Raw genomic sequence first — 19,443 nt, 5'->3', positions numbered from 1 at the left:
CCAGCTCCTGGAGCTGGCGACTGCTTTCCTTGTCTCCCACTGGGAAAAGTATTTGCCCTTCTCTTTGGCCCACTCAAAGATAGGATCAGTGTCTCTGGTTCTTCTGGGCTAAAATCCTTGCTTTGTTAGACCCTTCTCTGCACCAATCCAACCTGTACCAGAGGTCCCAAACCTCTCTCAGCCCTTTCTACTCAGGCACACACAGGAAAGTGGAGCCCTCCCTCTCTCCTTCCTCCCTTCCTCCCTTTCTCCCTTTCTCCCTTTCTCCCTTCCTTCCTTCCTTCCCTCCCTCCCTCCCTTTCTCCTTCCTTCCCTGCCTCCCTCCTTCCCTCCCTCCTTCTCTTCTTCCTTTTTCTGAGATTAGACATTAATGGTTATGACTTACTTCAGAGATGCCTTTGGAAGAAAAATGAAAATGAAGTTAAAAGGGTTTATTTCCTAGTGTGATAGTTGTAATTTGTGATGGGCAGCTTTCTGCGACATGACTTCATAACCTCATTGTTTTTCTTTGCTAGGCTTACGTATCATTTTTACCCTCGACGAGGTGGCCTTCATACAGAATCTTGTCTTTTACATAGAAGCTGCATATAAAGTTGCTGTAAGTATCAACCCTGGTAGCCTTTTCCGATGTGCCAGTCTTCGAAAAGAATAAAAATCATGCCAGGTGCGGTTGGCTCATGCCTGTAATCCCAGCACTTTGGGAGGCCAAGGCGGGCGGATCACGAGGTCAGGAGTTTGAGACCAGCCTGGCCAGCGTGGTGAAACCCTGTCTCTACTAAAAATACAAAAATTAGCCAGGCATGCTGGCGTGAGCCCGTAATCCCAGCAACTTGGGAGGCTGAGGCAGGAGAATCACTTGAGGCAGAGGCAGGAAGCTGAGAATCGCTTGAAGCAGAAGTGGGAGGCCAAGGTTGCAGTGAGCCGATATCATGCCACTGCACTCCAGCCTGGGCGACAGAGTGAGACTCTGTCTCAAAAAAAAAAAAAAGAATAAAAATCACAGTTTTTTTGAGGGCCAGGCTGTTTGCAGCTGACCAAAAGGTTAGCGAGACTAGAGCTATGAGATTGTGTCACCTCCACACACAAAGTGCGTATTTTTATCCTGGAATAGGATTGGGGGTTTCATGATTTTGAAATGTACTCTGTGCTCTGTCTGAATCCATTATGCTTGTCTTATTTCTATTTATTTATTTTGAGCCAGAGTCTGTCACCCTGGCTGGTGTACAGTGGTGTGATCTCAGCTCGCTGCAGCCTCCGCCTCCCAGGTTCAAGTGATTCTCCTGCCTCAGCCTCCCAATTAGCTGGGATTACAGGTGCCTGCCACCACGCCTGGCTAAGTTTTGTATTTTTAGTAGAAATGGGTTTTGCCATGTTGGCCAGGCTGGTCTCAAATGCCTGACCTCAGGTAATCCTCCTGCCTTGATCTCCCAAAGTGCTGGGATTATAGGCCTGAGCCACAGCTCCCGGCCCGTTATGCTTGTTTTATTTTATTTTATTTTTTACATTTTTTTTTTATTTCCATAGGTAATTGGGGAACAGGTGGTGTTTGGTTACTTTCAAGTCCTTTAGTGGTGATTTGTGAGATTTTGGTGCACTCATCACCTGGGCAGTATATACCACACCCTATTTGTAGTCTTTTATTCCTCTCCCCCTTCCCACCCTTCCCCCGAGTCCCCAAAGTCCATTGTGTCATTCCTATGCCTTTGCATCCTCATAGCTTAGCTCCGACATACCAGGGAGAACATACGATGTTTGGTTTTCCATTCCTGACTTACTTCACTTAGAATAATTTTCTCCAGTCTCATCCCGGTTGCTGCAAATGCCATTATTTCATTCTTTTCTATGGCTGAGTAGTATTCTATCATATACCTAACAGTTTCTTTATCTATTCATTGGCTGATGGGAGTTTGGGTTGGTTCCACGTTTTTGCAGTTGTGAATTATGCTGCTGTGAACATGCATGTGCAAGTATCTTTTTCACATAATGACTTCTTTTCCTCTGGGTAGATACCCAGGAGTGGGATTGCTGGATTAAATGGTAGTTCCCATTATACTTGTTTGAAATAAGACCCTAAAATGTCCTGCGGGATACATTTGTGCTGGCCTGAGTTGGGGTTGAAGAGGTAGTAGCATTAGCACCTTGGTGGGCGCTGGGGTGCCATGAGTATCACCCCAACTGGGCCACAGGTAAAGGGGCTCAAGCCAGGTAGAACCCCAACCTGGGCCAGACTTGCTGGGTATAAATGTATATAAACCCCCTTTCCTCCCAGCTTCTGTCTGGTTTGGAAGGCAAAGCCTGAGGGACCTTTACACAACAACCCCAGTGTGCAAAGCTGTCGAGGAAGGAGGGAAAGGGTAAAAGATTGTTTGTTTGTTTGTTTGTTTGTTTGTTTGTTTTAAAAAAGCCACTGTGAGGCTAGGCGTGGTGGCTCAGGCCTATAATTCCAGAACTTTGGGAGGCCAAGGCAGGCAGATCACAAAGTCAGGAGTTTGAGACCAGCCTGGCCAACATAGTGAAACCCTGTCTCTATTAAAAATACAAAACTTAGCCAGGCATGGTGGCAGGCCCCTGTAATTCCAGCTACTTGGGAGGCTGAGGCAGGAGAATCGCTTGAACCTGGAAGGTGGAGGTTGCAGTGAGCTGAGATCGTGCCATTGCACCCCAGCCTGGGTGACAGTGCAAGACTCCATCTCAAAAAAAAAAAAAAAAAAAAAAAAAAAAAAAAAAAACACGCCACTGTGGTCTAAAGGAAGGTCAGCAAAAGTTTTCTGTAAAGGGCCAGAGAGTAAATATTTTCGGCTCTACAGGATCTAGTGTCTCTTTCCTAGGTACTTGGCTCTGCCTTTCGAGCATAAAAGCAGCGTTAGACAGCACATAAACAAATAAGCATGGCTGTGCCCCAGATAGACTTTGCAAAAATAGGTGGCAAACTAAATTTGGTCCAAAGGCTGGAGTTCGCTGACTCCCAGTCTAAAGCAGTGATTCCCAACCAGAGGCAGTCTTCTCCTCCCAGGAGACATGTGGCGACGTCTGGAGACATTTTTGGTTGTCACATCTGGGCAGTAGATGTTACTGGCATCTAGTGGGCTGAGACTAGGACTGCTGCTAGACATCCTTCCACGCACAGGCCAGTCCCCGACGATGCAGATTACCTGGCTCGAAATGCAATACTGCTGAAGTTGACAAACCCTGGTCTGAAGGAACTTGAGAAGTCTGTGGAAAGGGTGGGCATTGAGTTGGACCTTGGAAGCTGAGCAGAGTCTAGATCAGCAGAAGGGAAGAGAAAGGGAGTTTGGGTGCAGGAATAGCTTGTGCAGTCCCAGAGGCAGGAACAGGCTCTGAGTGTGGCTGGGTGGGCTAGGGGGTGCTTGAAGAAAAGGGTACAGAGTAAAGGAGTAGACTTAGGGGGAAAGCTGACTTGGAAAAGAGTAGAAAATAAACCCAGCTTGTGGGTGTGTCCAAGAAGACCAGATCATGGGGCATATGGCCATCCAGAGAGAGAGATGTGAATATGATCCACTAGGAAATTCACCATTCATCAGTTTAGACCCTGAAGCAGGTGGAAGCAGTGATTGATGCAGTTTTTGAGGATGAATCACCCAGCACTGGGGTTGGAAGAAAGGTGGGTTGGGCCTCAGGAAGGCGCAGCTGAGAGGAGTACTCAAGGAAAGAAGTCAGTTTCAGTCACCAGGCACGCTCAGTGGGGAAGTTGCTCTAGGATGCTCGAGTCTCCATCTCCACATTTTGAAAATGTTCTGGCCGAGCACAGTGGCTCATGCCTCTAATCCCAGCACATTGGGAAGCCGAGAGTTTGAGACCAGTCAGACCAATATGGTGAAACTCCATCTCTACTAAAAATACAAAAATTAGCCAGACGTGGTGGTGTGTGCCTGTAGTCCCAGCTACTTGGGAGGCTGAGACAGGAGAATCGCTTGAACCTGGGACATGGTGGTTGCAGTGAGCCAAGATCGCGCCACTGCACTCTAGCCTAGGTGACAGAGCCAGACTCCGTCTCAAAAAATATATATATTATTTTTTGGAGATAAAAATAAAGACTGAATTGTTGGCATCAGTCCTGTTTATGTTAGGTGGTCAGCTTTCAGTAGTGCACATAGCATTGTTTCAAAACAGCATCCCATATGTGGGTTTTTCAATGAAAATATGAATGATAGGTTATGTACACACATACCAAGTCCTCTGTGTGCCAGCATTCTGAATCAGTCCCTGGTAATCGGTTTGTAAATACCACATAGGTTCGTGTTCTGTGTCTGAGTCGTGACTTTGGCTCCAGTTACTTGCTGAGCGTTTTTTCCCCCAAGAGGTAATGCTAAAAATAGGTACTAAATTATTTTCAATGCTTTTGTTGGCTTCGACTAGTTATGAGCCATGTGCTAAAGTTTCTGTATTCTATCTTACAACTTAATATAAGTTCAAAGGCATTGACTAAATAGAGAGGCAGCATTGTATTTGATTTTAAGAAGATAAAATATTTTGTTCTCCATATATCCAGAGTTTCTTACAAATGAATACCTTCTAGAAGTAAGAAATTTGAGAGTGTTGTGGCGTGCACTTTTGTCCCATTTGAGTATTTTCTTCTAAAATTCTGCACAGAGGTCGCAGGAACTGAAATTGAGGAAGAACACAGTATGAGTCTCCAGGGCCTCCGAGAAGATCCACTTATGTTTTAGTGTGCCTGCAGGAACATAAAGGAAGCATTTTTCACATAGCACTTCTCATATACCTCTCCCTCCCGTCTGATTCCTACCTTTTTCTCCCCCAGGATTATGGAATGTGGGAGCGTGGAGATAAGACTAATCAGGGCATCCCGGAGTTGAACGCAAGCTCCGTAGGAATGGCCAAGGTAACAGTCGCCCTGCTTGTTCTTCCTTCTGCACGTTTTTACTGCTTTGATTCTGTTCCCTTCATCAGGAGTTTGGATTTAATCTGATTAGCATATTTTTCAAAAGTCGATAGCAAGTATGTGAAATTCAAGTGGCACAGGTACCCCAGCCACCTGAAATTCTAGGTAAAGGGGGTAGGTTTCCAGTGCTGAAATCTGCACGTGGCAGAAAGTAAGAGTGCTCCATCCTGGTCAGCCGCTGCCATCATCCACGGGTCTAAGCTCTTGCTGTTGCTAAATAAGCTGCATGTATAATGTCCGGTCTTCCTTTCTGGGTCACAGAGAGGACTGAAGAATATCACCACTTTGTAGGTTGGGCTCACAAGTTCAAAAGTCTACAAGGTCAGGCAAGTAATGGATGCAGAGTGAAACTAGCCAGACAGCAAACTGGGGGTGGTGGAGGTATTGGGGACACTGGGAAGCTTTCCCTAAAGGTATTCCGATCCAAACTCATGTAAAATACTCTTCAAGCCAAACAAAACACACCTATAGGGCAGATTCAATTGCGCATTACCAGTTTGCTTCTCTTGCCATAGACTTATAGGGTGCCTCCTTCCTTCCCTCCTCCAGGATGAAGTATATTTTTTGGACAGGGTAGAGCCTCCAGGGCTATAATTTTTAAAGCAACAACAAACGTACTCTGTTGAGGTAAACAGACAGAAAATGTACTTATTACTAAAAGAATTAACTTTCTGGAGTGCCAGATGTTTGAAGATAACTGTTAAAACATGTGAGAGAAAAGACTCATGAATTTAGTGCACACAGTGTTATGAACTTGTTAATTCATTTTTTGGTAGAACACTAACTTCACTTTGGAAAATGTTTTTCTGTTTTCTCTTTTTTGTTTCTGTAATGAGCAGCAATTGTACAGGAGAGCTCTGATCCAGTGTAAATAAGAATAGGGTGGGGCACAGTGGCTCATGCCTGTAATCCCAGCACTTTGGGAGGCTGAGGTGGAAGGATAACCTGAGCCCAGGAGTTCAAGACCAGCCCCAGCAAAATGGCAAGACCCTGTCTCTACAAAAAAAAAAAAAAAAAAAAAAAAGACTAGAACGCGACTATAGGATTCTAGCTGGATTTTTAAAATGTGTGTCATTACCTTTGGGAAAACGTGTATACTAGATTGCTTAATGAAAAAGGAGCACCAGATATTGGAGTATATGTTTATTAGAAAGAAAAAGTAATTTATACCTGTGTTTGCAGGCAGCTCTTGAGGCAATTGATGAACTGGACCTTTTTGGAGCCCATGGAGGACGCAAGTCAGTGATTCACGTCCTGCCGGATGAGGTCGAGCACTGCCAGGTAATAGCCTCTAGCATTCCGGAGAGTAGGGAAGGAGAGTTCTGGCGTGGAAGGCCTGGGATCCAGTGCAGATTCCCCACCTTTCTAGCTTGGTGATACTTTGCTTCTTTGAGCTTCAGTTTCCTCACCTATAAAATGGGCATCCTGGGACCCTCTCCTCTGGCCTCACAAGATAGTTGTAAGAATCAGTCAGATATAGGTGAGGGGGAGGAAGGCAGCAAATCACACTGCCACATGTGTACCTATGCAACAATCTTGCATGTTCTTCACATGTACCCCAAAACCTAAAATGCAATTAAAAAAAATGAAAAAAAAAAGAATCAGTCAACTTAGTCTAAGCACTTTTTAAGCCAGAAAGTACTATGCAAATGTAAGACACCGTGATGCTGTGTAGATGGAACCAAGCAGCCTTGTTTTGCTAGAGGCAAAGTCTGTTTTTTGTGTTTTGAGCACAAAGGTGGTTTTCTTTCAGGCTTATTTCACAGTGCTCCCAAAGTGAATGACGAGCAAGCACTAGTTCACTTGGGGGTGTGGGGTTGGGGATAGGTGGAATAGGTAGTGGGGAAGAAATGAGACAGGAGAGATGGGAAATGAGTAGAACCTCTGTGAAATACAGATCAGAGAAAGGAGTGATCTAATACAGATTGGGGGATTGTATTGAGCAGAGTGCAAGTCATCAACTGCTAGACCCTCAGCAAACTCTTATTCAGTGAGGGCCCACTGGGTGCCAAGTACGTTGCCAGGGCTAAAGTGGGTCAGATACATAAAGACTTTTGAATGGACAGCTTTTGGTAGAAGTTTGTGTTTCCAGGCAGAGAAACCCTAGGGAAGAGTAAGTTACAGAACAGGGCTCCAGGCTCGGTTGGCTATAGAAAATAAAGCTTCATTCTGAAGCTGAAGGGTTCCACTCATCTTGATTCTACCTTCCAGCTCACTCAGTTTTTCCCCTTTAAGTAGTCCTGGTATTTCTTGGGGTGTAATCTAATGGAACCAAGATGGTGTATTTGTTTGTTTGTTTGTTTAAGAGGAGGTCTTACTCTGTCACCTAGGCTGGAGTGCAGTGGTGCAATCATAGCTCCCTGTAACCTCAAACTCCTGGGCTCAAGCAGTCCTCCCGCCTCAGTTTCCCAAGTAGCTAGGACTACAGGCATGTGTCACCCACACTCTCAGCTAATTTTTAAAAAATTTTTTTGTAAAGACAAAATCTCGCTCTGTTGCCCAGGCTGGTCTCCAACTCCTGGCCTCAAGTGATCTTCCCACCTCAGCCTCCCAAAGCTCTGGGGCTGCAGGCATGAGCCACTGTGCCTGGACGTGGTGTGCATCTTAATAGATGTGCAATCCAGTGGAAATGCATGAGCTTTGCAGCCAGCTGGGCCTGAGTTAGAATCCTAGTTCTGTCACTTACTAGCTGCACGCCTTAGACATGAGTCTCTATCTCAAAGTCTCAGGGTCCTCAGGTGTGAATTGGACATGGTACCCTAAATCCTTCTTCATATGAAAGACTCAATGAGCTTCTGTTTGCAGGAGTCTAGCCTCATGTCTGTACATGTTAGATCTCAGTATTAACTCCTTCCTTTCCCAAACTTTTCCTGATAATTTCAACTGCTGTCCAAGTTTCCAGTCCCCAATCTAGCCATCTTATCATTGAGGCCATATTATAGTGCCTCTAAGTAACCCTAGAAAGATTCTAGGACTAAACTAATTCTGTGGGTTACCATTTTGTCTGAGTGTTTATGAGATCTTCTGGATTTGTCTCCTCTTTTAAGTGATTTCTGGGTCACCCAGTCCAATTGGTCACATTCCACAGAAGCTAGACATTTCTCCAAGCTGGCCCCATGTATGTGTTCTTTTCTGGTCTCTGTCTTCATAACTAGACACCTTAGCCTACTGACACAGGTGGCCCTATAGTTCCTCCCCTAGGGCATGGAAAGAAGGGAGACAGGCAGGGCGAGGTGGCTCACGCCTCTAATCCCAGCACTTTGGGAGGCCAAGGTAGGCGGACCATGAGGTCAGAAGATCAAGACAATCCCAGCCAACATAGTGAAACCCTGTCTCTACTAAAATACAAAAAATTAGCGAGGCATGGTGGCACGTTCCTGTAGTCCCAGCTACTCGGGAGGCTAAGGCAGGGGAATCACTTGAACCTGGGAGGTAGAGGTTGCCATGAGCTGAGATTGTGCCACTGTACTCCAGCCTATCTACAGAGCAAGACTCTGTCTCAAAAAAAAAAAAGAAGGGAGACAAGCAGTTCTCAGTATGGGCTCCAGGCAATACCATGCTCTCACCAGTCCCTGAGGAAGATGAATAATTGCTCTGGGTATACAGGGTTGGCTAGCAGGGTCCATGTTGGTAAGACAAAGCTGTACTCAAAATTGGCAACCATGTTTGAATGTTCCCTTGGGGCTAAACTCATGGTCCCTAGACACTGTGCCTATTACTGCATCTCCAGGTTAAACTACCTCTTTGTTTTTCATTCAGTCTATTCTGTTCTCCATGCTGCCAAGAGCATCAACATCTAAAGAGATTGATGCTGGACTTCTTTCCATTATTTCCTTTCCGGCCTTTGCAGTAGAAGATGTAAACCTTGTGAATGTGACCAAAAATGAAATTATTTCTAAGCTCCAGGTAAGCATTAGTCACTGGCGCCCTTCTGTCCTGTGTGATGTGCACTTTGACATGATGGCATGGAGCGGCTCACCCATGCCTCAGTTCCCCATGAGGTTAATGGCTTGATTTATCTAAGCTGACTCATAAAGTGTTCAGAGCTGAGTCTACAGGCAAGAAAACAGTCTCGAAGTGATTTGATTTAGTGACTTGGTTCTCTCCTTGAGTCACAGAACTTGCACCCAGGAGGTACCTGTGAACCACAATTTATACCAGTACCATACTTCTAAGGCAGAGCTACTTAACCCTTTAGAGGTCACAAACAGTATACAGAGTCACTGCCAGGAAAAAAAAAAAGTGCATGTGTCCCAATATCCTCAAACTTTACACACAATTTCAGTGGACTTGGCAATCCCAAAGTTACTTTTAGGTTAAAAAAAATCCCCGTTTTGAGGTGAAATGCAGTAACCATGATACACTAAACTGAGAATATTTTATTAAATATTTTATTTTATTAAATACTCCAGCCATTTAAAACTGTCAGTAAAATTATCAAGAATGTAAGTTTCCCTAAGCTGAAATCTGCATGTTGATTGTCCTACTTAGGTTCCATGAAAAATGTTTTTGTCCCTTGGAGTCCCTATGTCTCCAATCACATTCCCAAAAGAAAGCAGCCGTTGGCCGGGCACGATGGCTCACACCCATAATCTAGCACTTTGGGAGGCCGAGGCGGGCGGATCACCTGAGGTCAGGAGTTCAAGACCAGCATGGCCAACGTGGTGTAACCCCGTCTCTACTAAAAATACAAAAAATAGCCAGGCGTGGTGGCATATACCTATAATCCCAGCTACCTGGGAGGCTGAGGCAGGAGAATTGCTTGAACTCGGGAGGTGGAGGTTGCACAGAGCCAAGATCGCACCACTACACTCCAGCCTGGGTGTCAGAGTAAGACTCTCAAAAATAAATAAATAAATAAATAAAAATAAAAAAGAAAGCTGTCTCAGGGTTCAGGGGGAAAAGGGGAACCCCTTTAGGTAGTTGAAGTAGGAAGGGAATGAATGCAGGGAATGAAGTGTTTACAAGAAGAGGAGGTTCTAGGCTGAGCCTCCTGGGATGACTCCCAGGAAAGTGCAGTGCTAGCCGCTAGGGCTGGGGGCATGGTTGCCTCCATGACCCTCGCAAGAGCCACATCTGCTGTAGCAGCCTCCACACACCTACAGACTGGAGAATGGACACCCAAAGCTGTGATCTATGGATTAGAGGGTCAAATTAAGAGAGTGCTGTCCCTGCCCTCCTTTCTTAACATCCAGGAAGCTGGGGCAGAACCCTGGAACCTGCAGCCCAAAACCAGCAGCGGCAGTCCTAAGTGCAGGAACCCCCCCACCCCCACCTTCTGCTAACCCTTGTGGGGGTGCATCTGACCTGCAGAGCCGCCTCTGCAGCCGAAGCCTAACTTCTGGGAGTCTGGGGAATGTCCTTTTAGCTTTCCAATCTTGCAAGTAGGAGCAAACCAATCCAAGTATCTGCCTTAGTGGCTTTTCTAAATAGTGAGGGTCCTTTTAGGTCTCTATGTAATACAGTAAATCAGAATGAAGGCATGGTCATTTACTGAACTCTTGGTAATTACTCTTGCAGCCCTGATACTCCAATGGAAAGTTTTGGCATTCCCTTCTAAGTACTGATGAAACTGGAATTGATTTTGCTTATTACTTAAATATATTAATAACTATACTGACAGCAAAGAACACTAGGTATAAAATTCATTACTAAAAGATTCATGGGAAAGAGGGTGCAGGGCTGACTTGAATTAAAAAGGCAATGAAATTCCTCTGAGCTCATCAAATGTACTTTCTCTTGTTAGGGGCGTTATGGATGCTGTCGCTTCCTTCGAGATGGTTATAAAACTCCAAGAGAGGTTGTATTTAAAATTGTTTCATCTCTAAGTTGCCACTGTGTTGTTCTCCCTCTATTGATTATATGTTGGAATACTGGAAAGGGAAGTGTTAATTTTGGAGTCAGTAAGCCTGGAGCCAGGCAATAGAATAGTGTCTTCAGTAGGGACAGTGTGCTGGTCATTTAAAACCAGCTTATAGGCCAGGTGCAGTGGCCTATAATCCCAATGCTTGGGGAGGCTGAGGAGGGAGGATCGCTTGAGCCCAGAAGTTTGAGACCAGTCTGGGCAACATAGTGAGACCTTGTCTCTACAAAAAAATAAACAAAATTAGCCAGGCGTGATGGCATGTACCTGTGGTCCCAGCAACTCGGGAGGCTGAGGTGGGAGGATCACTTGAGCCCAGGAAGTCAGGGCTGCAATGAGCAGAGATCACACCATTGCACTTGAGCCTGGGTGACAGAGTGAGACCCTGTCTCAAAAAATAAAAATTTCTTTAAAATTTTAAAAATAAATAAAACCAGCTTGTAGACAAGGACAACCGATTCTGTGGCTCACACATTTTTCTTAAAGACCAACTGTGGTCTCCTCCTTGGGTTTCTTTGCCACAGTGACTAATATAATGATATAAATCAGATCATCTTCCAAACTTGGTGATAGACGTATTGCTACTTCTTTGTTAGAGGTATAGGAAGCTTTAGTATAATAAACTACCAAGGAGTCTTGTGTATGTTTCTGACTTACTTTCTGAAATGTTACCATGGAAAACTACCAAAAACAGCATCTCCTCATTATAGTAAAATTCTACTCATGCCAGCCTCAAAGCTGTAAAAATCAGACAAGCATGGGAAACCCTGTGAGGCACAGGGTGTTACGTATGTACTCTGATTTCACCTTTAAAAAGTTTGACTTATTTGATTCTAGGACCCTAATCGACTGCATTATGACCCTGCTGAACTCAAGCTCTTTGAAAACATTGAATGTGAGTGGCCTGTGTTCTGGACATATTTTATAATAGATGGAGTCTTCAATGGTGATGCTGTTCAGGTGAGACAATGCTGGGTGTTATGTTGATAATTATTTTCATTCCACTGTTGTACGATTATTATTACAACATAGGGTAATACAAGAATTTAGGTCACTGTTTTGGTTTATCTGTTCCCACTTAAACTTTCCCATAACTGAGTGAATTAAAACAACAGTATTTTATTTATTTGCTCATGATTCTGCGATTTGGGCAGAGCCCAGCAGGGACAGACTGTCTCTACTTTACCTGCTGTCAGCTGGGATGGTTCCATGGAAGTAGAGAATCCATTTCCAAGATAGCCTCACTCACATGGCCAGTTGATGCTGGCCAGCAGCCGACGCTGGGAGCTCAGCTGTGCTGTTGGCTGGGGCCATGGTTCTCCTCCACATGGCTAGCTTGGGCTTCTCACAATATTGTAGTCTCTGGGCCATTAGTTTTACATGTTGGTTGTTTTCTCCCCAGAACACAAAAGCAGAAGCTGCCAAGCTTCCTTAAGTGTTAGGCCCGGAAGTGACAAAATGTCACTTTCATCACATTCTGTTGGTTCAAGGGCCATCCCATATTCAAGCGGGAGGGGACTAGACAAGGGCATCAGTCCTAGGAGGCGTGGTTCCCTGGGGTCCGGCAAGAACGGTCCATCATAGACAGGTTTTGTTGTTGCTGTTGTTCTTTCCAGATCAGCCAGTGGTTTTGCTGTCTTTAGCCCTAGTTTGGGGAGCTCTTAGATAACATCTTACTTTGTGAAACAGCCTCCTAACTTGAATCTCAACCTCTGGCCTGGCTCCCTGCTGTTTCCATTCTTCTCACCCATGCCAGAGTGATCTTATTAAAAGGCAAATTAGGTTATGCTACTGCCTTACTTGAAAGCTATGAATGGCTTTCTGGTTGCTTTTGGGATGAAGTGCAAGCACTTCATGCGTTTTGTGGGGTTTCATATGATCTGATCCCTGTTTTCACCCCTTTAGCCTCCTTTCTCAGTGCTTCTTTCTTTTCTTGAGTTCTGTGATCCAAGCACACTGAAATCCTTTCAGTCCTTTAAACAGGCCATGTGCCCTCCTGTCTTCTCAAAGGCCTAGGACATTCTTTTCTTCCCCAGTTGTCCCTCCCCCTTCCCTTGGTTCAATGTGAGTGTGTCTTCTTTTGGAAAGCCTTCTCTGATCTTTAAAGCTGGGGCAGGTGCCCCTGTGCCCCATAACAACTGTAACAGCATGGGTCACACTATATTGTATCTCCCACTTACCTGTTAAAGGACCCTGGTAGAGGCCATCTCTCTCCAGTTCACGGGTATAATCCCTGTGCCTAGTGCATTGTACATGCACAGTAAACATAAGCAACACTCATTTGTTCAAGACCTATCTCTTTAGCTTCTACTTGGTACCATGCTCTGTGCTGAGCCCTGACCCTACTTCGTTGAGCAGAACCAACCTGTCCTTGTGCAACTTACATGAATGACTGACATCACAGATGCTTTGCCATTTTTTTCAACTGGTTTTGATCACGTTTGGTGGGAGTGCGGATGATCAGTCAGAGATCTATTTTAGCTCTTGAAAGTTCTGCTCAGGAATGCTGGGGGCTTCAGAACCAGAAGTCAGCTGGAAATGTTAATATTCCCCCACTGTTGATGCTTTCTCTTAGGCTTCAGTGACTGTCTTAGATTATCTGTCATTTTATCCCAGAATTGAAAGATCTCAAAAGAACTGACTTCGAATTTCCATTGTGAACAGGCTTAGCAATGATGGGGGGAAAGAACACTCAGGGGAAGAAAATAACTGTGCTTAGCATCTTGTTTAAGCCTCATGTAATCTTTCCTACTACCACGTGTGTTGTCTCTCCCACTTGTTGCCCAGTGACATTTTTAATATGGGGTCAACTTTTTTAGCTCCCACATATGAGTGAGAACATGCGGCATCTTTCTGTGCCTGGCTTAGGGAAATAAGTGAAATTAACACAATGTTAAGTGAAATTAACACAATGACCTCCAGTTTCATCCATGTTACTGCAAATGACAGAATGTTATTCTTTTGTTATGGCTGAATAGTAATGAATGCCTCTTAAGTGGAAAACTTCCCAAGAGGTAGAAATGGGATACACTGCTTAAGATACTGCTTCCCCCACAAGAAGTTTATAATCCGGTCGCTAAGACAAAATTTTAAATATATGATAGGTTAAGAGTGAAATAATTACATAATGAGTTAAAGACAACATGGGAAAGACATCTGATACACAGTGTCGATGTGACTACTGGAGGAATGTTGAGGAAGAAACAGCTACTGCATGATGGGTGCTCTGTCCCTTTTCTGGAAGCGTGACAGGTGGGGCTGAGCTTAGACACAGTCCTGGGCAGAACAGCTGATCGTGTTTAGCTCCTCCTAACACTGTAAGTGTGCCTCCTGCACTCCTGGAGCTGAGGGTATTTGTGCCCTGTATCCGAACTCTACTCTGTTGCCATGAGAGTTTTTTGTCTATGTTGCACCGCTGTTAGAGCATTCATGACCAGACCTCCTTCCTTCCATGGATGATGGGGCTGTTTTCCAGGTCCAAGAGTACCGAGAGGCCCTAGAGGGAATACTCATCAGAGGCAAGAATGGGATCCGCCTGGTGCCAGAACTCTATGCTGTCCCACCTAACAAGGTAACCCGGTGGCAGGGAGCCCTTTGCACTGCTTATCTAGAACTAAATAACTCGTTCCTTGGTCTGTTGGTATTCTTTATCCCCCTTTTTAATCCAATAAACACCTTTTCTCCAAATGTGGTTTCAAAGCCTCAGGTAGGCTGGGCACTGTGGCTCATGCCTATAATCCCAGCACTTTGGGAGGCTAAGGCGGGTGGATTACTTGAGGTCAGCAGTTTGAGACCAGCCTGGCCAACATGGTGAAACCCCATCTCCCATCTCTACTTAAAAAAAAAAAAAAAAAAATTAACCAGGCATGGTGGAACATGCCTGTAGTCCCAGCTTCTGAGGAGGCTGAGGCAAGAGAGTCGTTCGATCCCAGGAGGTGGAGGTTGCAGTGAGCTGAGATCATGCCACTGCACTCCAGCCTAGGCTACAGAGCAAGACTCCATCTCAAAAAACAAACAAACAAAAACACTAGGTAGTGTTCCTGTCTATCCCAAGGAAACATGGCTTTGGAAAAATATGTGGAACATGCTTGACCATGGGTATCATGGGGAGGCAGCAGTGGAAGACCTTCAAAGGATACCTGTCCCTCCCGCAACCCTGACACAGGCTCTCTAAAGAACGTAAACCTCTGTTGTGCACCATGTTTTTACACACTTCCACAGACGAAGAAGCCAGATGTACAGGGGTATTGAGAATCTCTTCCTTTGATTCAAGCAGTTTGCAAGCTAAAGTTTGAGTAATCAATTAGAAGCTATTCTACATCCAGGAGAGAAAAACAGTCCAGTTCCAAGAAAATGCCCAAACATAGTTTTATTCTTTCAAATTTTCTAAATTGGGTCAGGATGGACCTATTGTCTTGGCAGGAAGATTTCTCTGTCAATATCTCATGGTTAAGAGAGAAGAGTGCTTGGTTCCAGGCTGTCCCTCGTATGTTCTTGGTGCCTCAAAGCTTGATTATTGTGTTTGTGGGATGAAAAGGCCTTCAGAGGGCTGTGTCTTCCCCCAAATCACCAGGGCCTGGAGGAGGTCTTAAGCCAGCAGAGGCCTAGCATACAGCGACTTGGGTTTAGGTGTTCTGTGGCTAAATCAGGCCCACACGCACATGGCCATAGAACTGGCAGGGCCTTTTAAAGTGTCTGCCTCAGCTCAGTGAGGCTGTGGAACCTGTCAGAGCTCACATAGCACTGGGCTCTGCCCTGGGTCCAGAACCCAGGTTCAGGGCCTTGCTGCCACCCCATGCTGCCTCCTATTGGGTGGTACATTTCTGGGTAATGGAAGTATCCACAGTGGATACTCTCACTAGGCTTCTGAAAGCAGTGGTATAGTGGACTTCTTTACTTTTCCAGGAGTCTGATACTTGATCCTTAAAGCAAAAAAGGTACCACCGTGTATCACTTTGGCCATTATTTTCATCTAAAAGGAACTATTATGCGTTAGATCATTGAACCAGTTAAACCAAGTAGAAAATCAAAGGAAAGAGTTGAGTTTCCGTGAGTAGAATGTGCTGTCGCCAGAAGTATTCAGTTTTTTGCATTTATATTAGCCCATCCGGTTCACTGGGCCACTTGAGGTGGCCACTTGTTCCAGATGAGCTCACCAAGTCCCACCAGCCTGGACCCTTAGCACTGAGCTCCGGGATGTTGATGGCCCCTCATCCCATCATGAACCGACAGCCCACATCATCCGAGCTCTCTCAGGACAGATTTTGTTCCAGGGTTAAGGGCCAGACTTTGGACAGGAACTGTCTTCCCTCACTCTGCAGATCAGTCCAGGGAGCCTGCTGGGGCTGTTCCCTGTATGTGTCCTCAGCCTAGATTCCCTGCAAATGAGTGCATTCTTTTTAGTACACGTGCTGCAGTGTGTGGGTTGGGGCGGGGCTGGCAGTGGAGGCTCGGTGACCTAGCAGCTACATGTTAATATCCCCCTTCAGGTTGCTCCTTTCCCAGTATTGAGGCATTTGGCAAAACAGAATTAGTAATGAGAGGTCATTTGGAACCTGGAAGCAGAGCAAGGGAAAATAAATGCCTTCAGGGGTATTTTACTTATTCTATAGTAGAGAAGAGCCATGCAAACTAGAGGGCACGTTTTACTGACTATGGTAAATGCTAGATGTTATGAGCTACCCTTTTCTTTCTTTCCGATGAGCAGTGCTGACTACACATTGTAAAAAATTGCTCTACGACTTTCTCTCTTCTAAACTCCACACTGACCTTTGGGTTTCTGCTTGTCATTACAATGTCCTTAGTGTATTTGTGCAGGTGTGCCAGGCACCAGTTTTGCACACACTTTGACACTGATTGCATTTTGTGTTGACTGCTTCCAGATGACAGCTGGGAAGGTTCCTCAGTCACATCAATAAGATGTAGAGACCGCCGGGTAGGATTTCTGCACACAGGGCCACCATGGGCCCATGTGGCACCTGTGTGCAAACTAGATAAAGGGGCTCATCAGAGTGGCAGCAGCCCCGGGCCAGGGTGGCATGCACCTTGGATGTCAGCCCCACTCATTTCCTCAGCTGGACGTGCTTGCACAGGGCATCGCCCTGTATGAGGCCCTCCGTGGACAACTGGAGACCAGTGAAACTGCCTGCAAACATGGATTGAGCACCCGCTCCGTGGCAGGCACCAGGCTAGCTACTGGGGCACAAGGGTGGCTACAGCACCAGCTCTTTCCCCATGAGCTTGCAGGTTAGCGGGCGCCAGAGGAGCTGGCCTGTAAAATGGAGGGCAGCCACAGCAGAGGCGGCAGCAAAGGCATGGCACCTTTGAGGACCTGTGGGCAGTTCAGAAGGACCAGTGTGCGGAGAGGCAGAGAGGGACGCCTCCATGTGGGGCAGGAGCTGGCTTATGGGTAGGAAGAGTGCAAAGCCAGGCTGTCTTATGAACTGGACACCTTGTCTGCTCTCTGTTCTTTGCATTGAATATTTCTCATTCTAGATCTTTGCAGTTGTTTGTTTTTGAGACAGAGTCTCCCTCTGTCACCCAGGCTAGAGTGCAGTGGCACAATCTTGGCTCACTACAACCTCCGTCTCCTGGGTTCAAGCGATTCTCCTGCCTCAGCCTCCCGAGTATCTGGAACTACAGGCATTTGCCACCATGCCCAACTGATTTTTGTATTTTTAGTCGAGACAGGCTTTTGCCGTGTTGGCCAGGCTGGTCTTAAACTCCTAGCCTCAGGTGATCCGCCCACTTCGGCTTCCCAAAGTGCTGGGATTATAGGCGTGAGCCACCGTGCCAACCTAGCAGTCTTTTTTAACACGACTTATATTTCAAATAGTTTTCACATACTACCTGAGTATCATACAAGTAATTCTGTACACTACAAAACCTCTGGATTCTGTAGAAAGAAGAAAACATCTCTAATTCTACTGCCCAAAGATTATGACATTTTGGAGAATCTTCCACACTATTATCCTATTGGATTATTTGATTACTAATGACATTTAATTCTGTTCAGTTCATGCACTTAAGTTTTTCTTTTTTAAAAAAAAAAAGTTCTTAGTTTTAGTTTTTAAACCCATCTTTTTTTAAATTGTACTTTAGGTTCTGGGGCACATGTGCAGATCATGCAGGATTGTTGCATAGGTACACACATGGCAAGGTGGTTTGCTGCACTTTTACTAAAATATTAATAACATCACTGATTAATCCACAAGCAGAAAATGACTCCCCTGTGGTGTGATGTTCCCCTTGGGAGAAAGATGTTTCCTATTTCCTTTGGTTGACTTATGTTTTCTGGAGGAAAAAAGCAGTCACTGACATTACCCCCAACCAATGATGTGATGGCTAAAATGGCAAAGCGCAGCATGGAGTTTAGAAGAGAGAAGGTTGTGGACTAGCTTACAATGCATAGCCAGCTCTGTCCTCCAGAAAGCACCAAAGCTGATTTAGCTGAGACAGAAGCCCCCGTGATTGAGCTTTTTGAGGCCCTGAAGGAGCAGTTGCAGGTTAGTAGTGCAAGTGTTTTTCCACGGTAAATAGTGCCACCTTCTGGCAGTTCTCTTGCGTTAGGCGCACAGTTTATAAACCCCTGGGGATGGCTTCCAGCGATGCACCGCCACAGCTGGAGGCTGATGTTTGCCATCATTTCACCTGTAATGCAGCCAAATGTAAGCATGAGCTGTGAGCATTCTCATGGCCAGAGCCGTGCCACAAAGAAGGCAGGCCAGACATCCAGTGCTCATGGCCTTGTGTTTGCCTGTAGGAAGGGCACTTGTCCAGAACCAGGCCGCAATTTGACTTCCACCTCTGCTGCTTTATATATAGCCTTGCAGCCTGAGGAAGGAGCTTGCGTCCCAGTATCCTAGCGCCTGCATGGAATTGGCCTGGAGGATGAATACCATTCCGTAAATCGTCAGCGCACTCTCCAGGGTCAGGTATCATGGACATTTTATCCTCTGAGTTTCTGACTTTGGATTTGTTTCTCTTTCCAGGTAGATGAAGAGTACAAGAACCCTCACACTGTGGACCGAGTTCCTATGGGGAAGGTGCCTCATCTGTGGGGCCAATCCTTGTACATCCTCAGCTCACTGTTGGCAGAGGTAGGGGGCTTGGTGGCCTCACAGACTGGAAACCATGTGATTGGAGGTGCAGGGAACCCCAAAAGGGCACAGGGACTCTCTGCCAGGGGTGCATGCGGATGTCTTTTGCATCTTCATGCATTTAAGGTCATCCGGACCATGTTGGCTCCAGGGCTCAACTCCTGGCCTTGTGTGTCCATATTTCCATAAAACCAGCTCAGGTCCAGGCAGGCCCAGCTCTCCCCATCGCCCCTGCCAGCATTCCACCTCTGTGGTTGGAACCTGTTTCACGTGATGGTTAGAGGAGCTGGAAGCTTCTTGGCCGGGATTATTAGCACATCTGATCCTAGAAGATACAAGAGTTGGGAAATGACTAGATTGGCCCCAGCTGCCCCCGCCCCAGTCCTAGGTGCAGGAAGTGCAAGAACCACAGATTTCTCTACAGAAAGAGGCGGCGGGCCAGATTTTCTCTGGTGGATTTTGTGTCAGGTATCTCCTCAGACAACCCACAGCACCCTTCCTTCTGTAGACAACTGCCTCTGGACACCTCTTTTTGTTCCACATTGACTTGTCCCAGGCTT

At 45.8% G+C, this 19,443-nt stretch overlaps 1 protein-coding gene across 5 annotated transcripts in view; it reads left to right on the top strand.

The window, feature by feature from the left end:
* Positions 1 to 19,443, top strand: part of PHKA2 (phosphorylase kinase regulatory subunit alpha 2) — a 96,269-nt gene that overhangs the window by 37,261 nt on the left and 39,565 nt on the right. For all 5 annotated transcript variants that reach the window (XM_010334892.3, XM_010334891.2, XM_003924127.4 and 2 more), the window contains exons 5-12: positions 516 to 598; positions 4,781 to 4,861; positions 6,104 to 6,202; positions 8,681 to 8,827; positions 10,668 to 10,721; positions 11,622 to 11,744; positions 14,260 to 14,355; positions 18,776 to 18,883. In XM_010334892.3, the coding sequence (XP_010333194.1) occupies positions 516 to 598; positions 4,781 to 4,861; positions 6,104 to 6,202; positions 8,681 to 8,827; positions 10,668 to 10,721; positions 11,622 to 11,744; positions 14,260 to 14,355; positions 18,776 to 18,883 (791 nt within the window). The remainder of the gene's footprint in view (positions 1 to 515; positions 599 to 4,780; positions 4,862 to 6,103; positions 6,203 to 8,680; positions 8,828 to 10,667; positions 10,722 to 11,621; positions 11,745 to 14,259; positions 14,356 to 18,775; positions 18,884 to 19,443) is intronic.

Source organism: Saimiri boliviensis, chromosome X (assembly GCF_048565385.1).
Source record: "Saimiri boliviensis isolate mSaiBol1 chromosome X, mSaiBol1.pri, whole genome shotgun sequence".
NCBI classification, from domain to species: Eukaryota; Metazoa; Chordata; class Mammalia; order Primates; family Cebidae; genus Saimiri; species Saimiri boliviensis.
Note: the sequence above shows the minus strand (reverse complement) of the source record. Positions and strands in the feature narration are given on the sequence as shown.